The sequence below is a fragment of the Ricinus communis genome, chromosome 1, assembly GCF_019578655.1.
Source record: "Ricinus communis isolate WT05 ecotype wild-type chromosome 1, ASM1957865v1, whole genome shotgun sequence".
NCBI lineage: Eukaryota > Viridiplantae > Streptophyta > Magnoliopsida > Malpighiales > Euphorbiaceae > Ricinus > Ricinus communis.
In genome coordinates this window covers 31,420,292-31,429,548 of record NC_063256.1, presented here as the reverse complement: position 1 = coordinate 31,429,548, position 9,257 = coordinate 31,420,292, and the positions used below count along the sequence as shown (strand labels likewise).

Here is a 9,257-nt window from a genome sequence, read left to right as displayed (position 1 = left end):
ATTACCCAATGATCATAATGACCATTAAATTTGGGAATAGAAGGTTGCATAAATGTATTTTCTATTGCCATCACTCTCTCACTCAGTATTTTGCTAGCTGCAGTTATGCTTTCTCAAGCCTGCGTGAGGCTCTGATACTAGAATGTTAAGAAAAGAAATTCAGTAATAGGAATATCTGATGAAAAATACCCATAACTTTATTAAAGTGCAGCGCTACATATAAATAGGCAAGCTTACAAATAGAAGTTCTAAAAGAAAGCAAATTAAATCTAAACTACTTGCTGATTTCTAGCAACTATATAGGTAAAAACAAGCCAACGTCTTCAGTAGCCTAGTACAATAGAAGACTTATTCAAAGATAACAACTTTCGGAATTCTAGTAACATAAATATATCTAACACTCTTTGGCTTTAATCGAAAAGAGGGCTAGAAGAAGAAGAACCAAAGGTTGAAAACTTAGCAAGAAGGAGATCAAAGCCTATGAGTTCATGAGCAATGGAGTTGACAACTAAAAATAGCGTTAGACGATAAAAAATGCTCAAGAAAAATTTGGCACCCAAAACTTCAAAATGGCACTTCTCCCTTCTTCAACGATGGCAATAACGAATTTTTGTCCCAATCAACTCGTATTCTCACGGGCTTTTATTTCATGGTAGCATTATCATCTGATTTGATCAGAAACATAAAGTTAAAGAGAGAGGAATCTGCAACATATATTGAAAGAGAGAGAAAAGTAATGGGATTTCATCTGAGTTTTCTCTTAATCCCCTTCTTTGTGTCATAGTTCGTTAAATCTGCAATATAGATTCAGATCATATTCCTGCTATTTATGTTATTGCTCTGCTATTGTTTTATTCAGTTTCTTGATGATTTGTTATTGCTCTTCATATTCTTGTTAAGAAGTTAATACTAAAAGAGAGACTTTAGACTATTTGGATGAGTTTGGTGATTTGGTAAAGTAGGCATTTGTGGAAATTTTTAGAATTTGAACTTCGTTTGTTAATTTCTCCCACTTGTCAAAGCTTGACTTTGCACTCGTTTCTACAACCTAAAACAAGTTTACTTGTTTAGTTTTTTTTTGTTTTTTTACTTATTTAACTTCTAAGACTTTTTAAATATTTCAACAATTTATTTAGATTTAATTTTAAATAATTAAAAATATTTAATGTGAAAAAATATGAATAAATAAATTCGATTAATTACCACGTCATTTTATTTGGATTTAAAATGAATTTCGGTCAAAATTATATATTTTCTTTTTTCTTTTTTCGAAAGTAGACATCATTAATAAATTATTAAGACAGATTATGATCTAAAAATTACATCATCTAATAAAAAGGAGGACAGACCCCATCTACACAAAGCTACCCAACACCGAACAAGCATAGTTTGCTAACAAGTCCATAATCATATTAGCTGGTATTCTACAGTGAACCAATTGAAAATTTTCGTACTCATGTAGTAAAGATCAAATATCATCTAAAATAGTACCCAACATAGAGCAATCTTCCTGATGCTGATGAAAACGTTGAACTACTTACAAACAAATTCTAGAAGAGTGACTGAATCATGCAAAAGGAGATTTTGTGCAGCAGACATTTGAATTTAGCCATAACAGTCCCGTGCAATTGCTCCCATGCATGCATTGTTCGTTGTTGCATTTGTTGATCCATCCACATTAAGCTTGACCCAATCTATTGGCGGACACTTCCAACGCACCTGCTGCACAATTTCTGCTGGATGATCAGTTAGTTGTGTAACCCAAGCAGCCTTATAATCCTGCATTGCGTTAACCGCACTGGTGATGACTGCTGCAGGATCAAATTCATTATTGTCCCACACAACTTTATGACGAGCATACCAAATATACCATAACAAGAAGAGCAGCATATGTTTCTTGAGGAAGAATTTCAAGAAGAACTGCCAGCCAGCAATTAAAATTTGAATATTCCAAATTGTTGACGTGATCCCAAGAGGCAATCCGAACAAAACCAATTGACTCAAGTGGCATTTATACAAAATGTGTTCAGTGGTTTCTGAGACAGAATGGCATAGTGGGCATAACACATCATTAACTTGTGCTCTTTTTGCTAGCTGAACTTTCGTTGGAAGATAGTCCTTGGTAGCACGCCAGATAAAAAATTTGATCTTATTTGTACTTGTGAATTCCATAAATTTTTCCAAAGAGTAGATTGAACAGAAGAGGATGATAAAGGAGGTTTTGACAAACCGAAAGCCACATGGTAACCCGATTTAACTGTGTCCTCATCTTTGTATATCGTCAAATCATAACATCATTCAATCTTCGCTGACTTAGTGTCTTTACACGTTCAACATCATGTGGCCATAGGATCTGTCGTAATAACCCCTCATTTCAGGAGAAATTGTCATGATTAATAAAATCTGAAACTGTCATATGGTTATGAGCATTAACCATGGGAGTATAAAGCTTTGGAAAAGCTTTTGGAATCCAATTTTCACCCCAAACTCGAATTGAATAACCATCTCCTACTTTCCATACATATCCTTGATCCCATAATAAAGGATTTGATATTGTGAGAAGATAATTTTATTCATTGATATGAATGAGTATATATACAGGTATCAAAGTGACTAATTAGGAAACTAATATATGTACATGATTATAATACATAATTAAGGTTGACTTAATCAAATATCTTGATTGATGGCTGTATCAATGTGATTCTTCATTATCAGTGCTATCATGCCCCCGCAAGATAGAGCGTCTTTCTAGGATGCCTATCTTGGACCAATGATTATGAAATTTCCGACGAGGTAGAGCCTTTGTTAATGAGTCTACCAGTTGATCATTGATATGGATATGAGAGATGCGTAACTGATTCCTTGCCACCTGGTCGCGAACGAAGAAGAAATCTATAGCAACATGTTTCATTCGGCTATGAAAAATAGGATTGGCATAAACATATGTGGCACCAATATTGTCGCAGTAAATGACAGGAGTGCTGGGCAGTTGAATATGATGTTTCGATAAAAGATGGCTGACGAAGTTGAGTTCTGCAGCAAAGGATGCAATTGCTCGATATTCTGCTTCAGTGGAAGAGCGAGCAACAATATTTTGCTTCTTGGAACTCCAACTTATTGGAGTGGCCCCCATGACGATCATCAGAGTCACCTGCCCAATCATCATCGGAAAACGTATGAAGGTTGAGAGTAGAATTTCGTCGAATGAGCAAGCTATAATCAAGAGTGCCTTTGAGATAACGAAGAACACGTTTGATAGAGTTCCAATGAAGACTGGTTGGGCGATGCATGAATTGAGAAAGTTTGTTTACTACAAATGAGACATCTGGGCGAGTCAATGAGAGGTACTGAAGTGATCCAACTACTTAGCAGTATTGAATGGCATCTGTAGGAGTACTACCATCATTGAGTGTCAAGGTCTTAGTTGAGGAAAGTGGTATGGACACAGCTTTGGCATCTTGCATATGGGTCTTGTGGAGGAGATCACTAATATACTTTTTCTGAGATAAGAACAGCCCTCGAGTTGTGGTATACGCCTCAACACCAAGGAAGTAGGTCAATGTGCCAAGATCTTTGATGGAGAACCGGCAAGCTAGAGTATGTATAAAGTCTTGGATTCTTGATGTGGATGAGCCAGTGACGATGATATCGTCGACATATACCAGTAAGTACATAGTGTAATCTGAACAATGCCGAACAAATAGAGATGCATCGCAGGTGGAATTGGTGAACCCAGACTGAAGTAAAAAAGTGCGAAGCTCATGGTACCATGCACGAGGAGCCTGCCGGAGACCATAAATGGCTTTCTTCAGTTTGCAAACATGTCTCGGAAGTTGGGAGTGAATAAATCTAGGTAGTTGTTTCATGTAAACATTATCCGTAAGAGTGCCCTGCAAGAAGGCATTATTAACATCTTGCTAGCGGATAGACCAGCTGTTAGTCACAACAATTGTTAGAATTAAACGAATAGTGACAGATTTAACAACAGGACTAAAGGTCTCGACAAAATCAATTCATGGCCTTTGGTGGAATCCTTTTGCGATAAGACGGGCTTTATAATGAGCCATAGAGCCATCAGGATTTCTTTTAATTCTGAAAACTCACTTACAACCGACAATGTTTTGAGAAGGATGAAGGAACTAAGGACCAGGTTGAGTTTTGAATAAGAGCATCATATTCGGCCTACTCAGAGCATAACGCCATTCTTCATACTTGCGAGCTTGGGCAATTGTGGTCGGCTCATTTTGAGGAGGGGATTGGGTCGTGGTGTGGAGGTCAAAAATGGGTTTGGGTTTAAATATATTATTTTTAGAACGGGTTTGGATGCTTTGTGGAGGTGAAGAGATATGGGTTTGTGTATTTACTTGTGACGTTGATTGCACGGGATCGAGGTCAGGTCCCCGTACAGAATCAATGGCGCCTCCATGCTTGTTAGGTTGTTGGGTAGTAGCAGAATCTTCAAGAGTGATATTAGTGGAGTGAGGGAGTGAATTTTCTAATATGGTTGATTTGAGGAAGGAGATGATATGGACGGAGCGATTGGTAAATGGGTATTTAAGATTAGGTGAGGAGGGGTGGATTCAGGGGTAGGAGATAGAAAATCATTAGAGAGTGATGAGACAGATTGAGGTTGTAGCCAGTTTAGGATGGTAGTAGAGATATCAGTGATTGAATTTGCAGTATGCTTTATAAAAGAAAAAATACTTTCGATGAACACGACATGGCGAGATATATAGATGCGATTAGTTTGTGGGTCTAGGCAAAGATAAGCATTGTTTTCTAGTGAATACCCGACAAAGGCACATGGTTTTGATCGTGGTTGTAGCTTGTGAGTTGTATAGGGGCGAAGCCATGGATAACACAAGCACCCAAATATGCGTAATTTTTTGTAGTTGGGTTCTTTATGAAAAATGCTGAAATAGGGGGTGTTGTTATTGAGAGTTTTAGTGGGCATTCGGTTGATTAAATATACAGCTGCTTGGAAGGCTAGTGACCAAAATTTAAGGGGCATTAAAGCATGATGGAGCAGAGTTAAGGCAGTTTCGACTATATGGCGGTGTTTTCGTTCTGCAAGGCTGACATGATCAGGTGTATGAGGGGGTGATTTGAGATGTTGAATAACATGAGCAGCTAAAAGATGGCCAAGTAATTGAGCTTCACCACTAGAATTTGAGTAAATAGTTTTGATTTTAGAGTTGAAGAAATTTTTGATAAGTGTTTTCAATCGAGGAAATATTTGAGTAACATCTGATTTGTTTTTAAGCAAATATAACTACGTGTACTTGGTGAAACAATCTACAAAAATAATATAGTACCGATAGTGGTTGAAGGATGATAAATGAGCAGGACTCCAAACATCAGTAAATAGAACTTCTAATGGTTTATTGCATTGTAGTGTTGAAACACTAAATGGTAATTTGTAACTTTTGTTACATAAGCAAGCATTACAATGAGAAAACTTAGAGTTTAATTTGGAAGCAGGGAGATTGTGAGAGGAGAGGATTTGTTGGAGAATTGGAAGAGATGGGTGGCCTAAACGATGATGCCAATCTAATGAGGTAGGAGGTGAGGACAAGGTCATGTAAGTTTGAGGAGTTGTATTGCCATATATAGTTGACGTTGGCCAAGCATAGAGGTTCCCGTCATTCTGGCCGCGGACCAAGGATGCCCCCGTAGTCAGATCCTTCACAAGAAAGCAATTAGGAAAAAATTCAATTAAAGTGTTATTTTGAGTGCAAAATTGAGAGACTGAAATTAAATTTTGTGAAATGTGAGGAGCACATAAAACATTGCTAAGTTGAAACTAATTAGTGGGTGTAGAAAGAGTAGTGGAACCAATATGTGAGATAGGAATTTTATTACCGTCCCCGACCATAATATCTTCAGTACCGCCATATTCAGAGTGGAGTGACAGATTGTGCAGATCTGATGTCATATGATGAGATTCCCCCATGTCAAGTATCCAATTGTTGCAAAGTGTAGATTGCTCGGCAGTCATGTGATTAGCTTGAGGCCACAGTTGGGATCTTGGAGGAGGACGAGATCAACAGGTATGAGCAATGTGACCAGCTCTGTCACAAAGTTGGCAAACAAGTTGGGAAGTACCATGGGAGAGAGGAGGACGCTAATGTTGCTGGTTAGACAAATGGTTGTTATTGGGTCAATGATAGCCACGTTGATTTGATGAGGAACCACGACTGCCATTATTACTAGAGTGTGGACTGAAATTATTGTAAGAACCAATTTATTGAGAATGACCTGTGATGGTTGGATTGTTGGTAGTGCAGCCTCGCCCTTTTCGGTTGGAGCTTTTCTGATTATAGTGAGCTGTGATTGGTGTACCTCCCTTTTTCACTTCATTACGCCGAAGAACTGACTCTTGATCGAGTAGTTTATCATAAAGTTCTTCAAAAGAAATTGGAGTGTCTCGAGCATGGATTGTAGACACAAGAGACATGTAAGAGGGGCCAAGACCATTGAGGATATGTATGACAACAGCGCCTTCATCCACCGTATGACCAATGAGTTCAAGATCGTCGAGTATAGTTTTGATTTCCTGCATATATTCGGCAACTGATTTGCCTTATAAACTGACATTTGTGAGCGAGCCTAGAAGACTAAGCTTACGAGTATTAGATCTGTTTGCGTAGGCGGCTTTGAGCTTTGTCCACGCTTAAACAGATGTTCTAGAGTGAGAAATAATAGATTGTGCAGTACCCATGCATGAGACTTGAATGACATGGAGAATTAACCGATCTTGTCGAAGCCAGGTGAGGTGATTTGGATTTGGAATCAATTGTTTGGTTGCAGCATCTTCAATATTTTTTGCTGGACAGGGATGAGTGCCATCCAAAAATCCCACGAGCCCATACCCAAAGAGAAGATTCTCAAATTGAGATTGCCAGGCAGCATAATTCCCACCTTTTGAAAGTTTGATGGGAACCTGTATTGTGTTAATTGCTACAATGGATGAGGTTTGGTTGGGTACACGAGTCCCTGATAGAGTAACTTGAGTGGAGACAGAGGTAGAGGATGAAGAGTTTGTGTGAGAGATGTTAGAAGAAGTCATGGTTGTTGGTTGAGTTTTGGAGGAAAAGGAAGGAAAAGAAGAATGTGGTGAGCCTGCAAGCTTTTCTTTTACAGCTTGCGCTCTGATACCATAAAGGATTTGATATTGTAAGAAGATGATTTTATTCATTGATATGAATGAGTATATATACAGGTATCAAAGTGACTAATTAGGAAACTAATATCTGTACATGATTATAATACATAATTAAGGTTGACTTAATCAAATCTCTTGATTGATGGTTGTATCAATGGGATTCTTCATTATCAGTGCTATTACATAACCCTTTAGAAGCATAGATACTTCTCCACGAATAGTTTGGTGGATTTCTCAACTTGGCACATGATAAACTCCCAATAAGGAAATATTTGGCGAATAAAATGTTGGCAACCAAAGAATCTGGTTGTTTACTAATACGTCACAACTGCTTATATAACAAGGCCAAATTGGATTCATACAAAAAGCGAAATCCCATACGACCATAAAGCTTAGCCGTGCATAATCGACTCCAACTTGCCCTATGAATGCCTTTTCCTTTATCACCAAAGCTACCCCACCAAAAGGAATTTAAAATCGTATCAATCCTATCGCAAAAGAGATTTTGGAAGCAAAAACACACACATGGCATAAGTTGGCAATGATTGAAGGACAAACTTTAACATGATTTCTTTGCCACCCTTAGACAAAAGATGGCTGCCCATTTTGTTCGGGTAAAATACCCCGTTGGTACCAAACCTTAGCCAGTTATATCCATTTGTACCAAACCTTCAATTTGTTTCATTTTGGTAACCCTCCTATTATTTCGGTTACTTCTACCAGTACCAATGAGGAATCCGACAGTTATTTGTTGATGTAGCTGGCGAATTTATAAATGACTACAAACTACTTGCCACATGTGTTGCTGACTCATTTATTTTATCCTAGTCAGCAAATAAATAACCTTTACCCCCAACTAAATAATTGAGACAAATTGATATACTTATGAGTAACTAAACAATTGAGAAAAATTTTATTATACCCAAAAGTAACCACTTTACCAAAGATTAGAATGAGAAACGTTCTACTTTCACCTCTATTGTCAACACTCTTTGAGCTTTTGCTTCATAGTTTTTTTATACAACTATAGGTGCATACTTGACTAGCGAGTAAGGGAGAAACATGAAAACCCACCAGAATACTGTAAGTACATGCACCTGTAGTTCTTCTGAGGTTATTGAAAGAACTGAAGTTCTTTTCATGTTAAATTTGCATTTTTGTATGCGTATTGTATGCTGCATTACTTTGGAAGTTAATAATGCATGAGGCTAGGGTTTTCTCATTACTTGCTACTGTGAAGAAATCTTTTTTATCGATTGAATGTTGATGATGTTTATTAATACTGTTTCTCTTAAAGTAATTAATGTATGTTTAATTAATTTAGGATAATTGTATTTTGCGGTGCCCAATTCCGAGTGCTTTAGTTTGTATTGGTATAATTATGGAGTTGATGGTAGAGGTCAGCTTAAGCTATAGGATATGGGAGCTGTTGATTTTTGCAGTTTAGATAAGATGTCTAGGTTAGAAATAGATTCAATAGCTAGAGAGTTAGGAATGAAACCTGAAACAAAAATTATTATGTGGAAGTATTCTAAGAAGAGTATGAATGATGGATTGAGAAGCCTTGAAACAGATAGTGATGCTTTAACAATGGAAATGTCTGTGGAGGATTGTAAAATGATGCATATATTTAGTAGGGATAAGTTTGAAGCAATATAAAAAGTTAGGGAAGAAGTTGGGAAAGAAGTTGGAGAACCACATGCTAGTGAAGAGGCTTTAAAAAATATGTCTGAGATGGAAGGAGAGGAACCACAAAATGAATAAAATATAAATGATGATAGCTGTGAGAGTAATGAGAATAATGATGCAGATTCAGAGGACAGTGAGTTTGTGACTCTGATTATGACCTCAGGGATGAAACTATTGATGATGATGCCATGTTTGATAAGTTTGTTGATAAGGAGCTTGAGAGGGACATACCATCTGAATCTGAAAGTGCTAGGCAACCTGTTGAGGAGTTGTCTGAAGAATTATATGCGACAGTATATGCTCCATCAGATGAGCTGTTGTCATGCTCCTCAACTGAAGACAGTGATGCAGATTCAAGGAAGCATAGGTAGTTTGTGTTTAATAAGGAGACTGACATGGC

General features: G+C 37.5%; 1 protein-coding gene and 1 long non-coding RNA gene across 2 annotated transcripts; both read right to left on the bottom strand.

Annotated features, from left to right (window-relative positions):
• Positions 1-1,605: 1,605 nt before the first annotated feature.
• Positions 1,606-2,172, bottom strand: LOC8268166. The gene has a single exon (XM_002521877.2). It carries the CDS (start codon positions 2,170-2,172, stop codon positions 1,606-1,608), a length of 567 nt encoding a protein of 188 aa, XP_002521923.2.
• A 319-nt stretch (positions 2,173-2,491) lies between these two features.
• LOC107261469 lies at positions 2,492-7,338 on the bottom strand. The gene is made up of 2 exons (XR_001535409.2): positions 5,866-7,338; positions 2,492-5,686 (listed from the first exon to the last, which is right to left on the bottom strand). It is a non-coding gene; the product is annotated as an uncharacterized LOC107261469 (long non-coding RNA).
• Positions 7,339-9,257: the final 1,919 nt, after the last annotated feature.

Excerpts from the sequence above, each read along its gene's own strand:
- LOC8268166 (XM_002521877.2), bottom strand. The coding sequence starts at position 2,172 with ATGGAATTCACAAGTACAAATAAGATCAAATTTTTTATCTGGCGTGCT.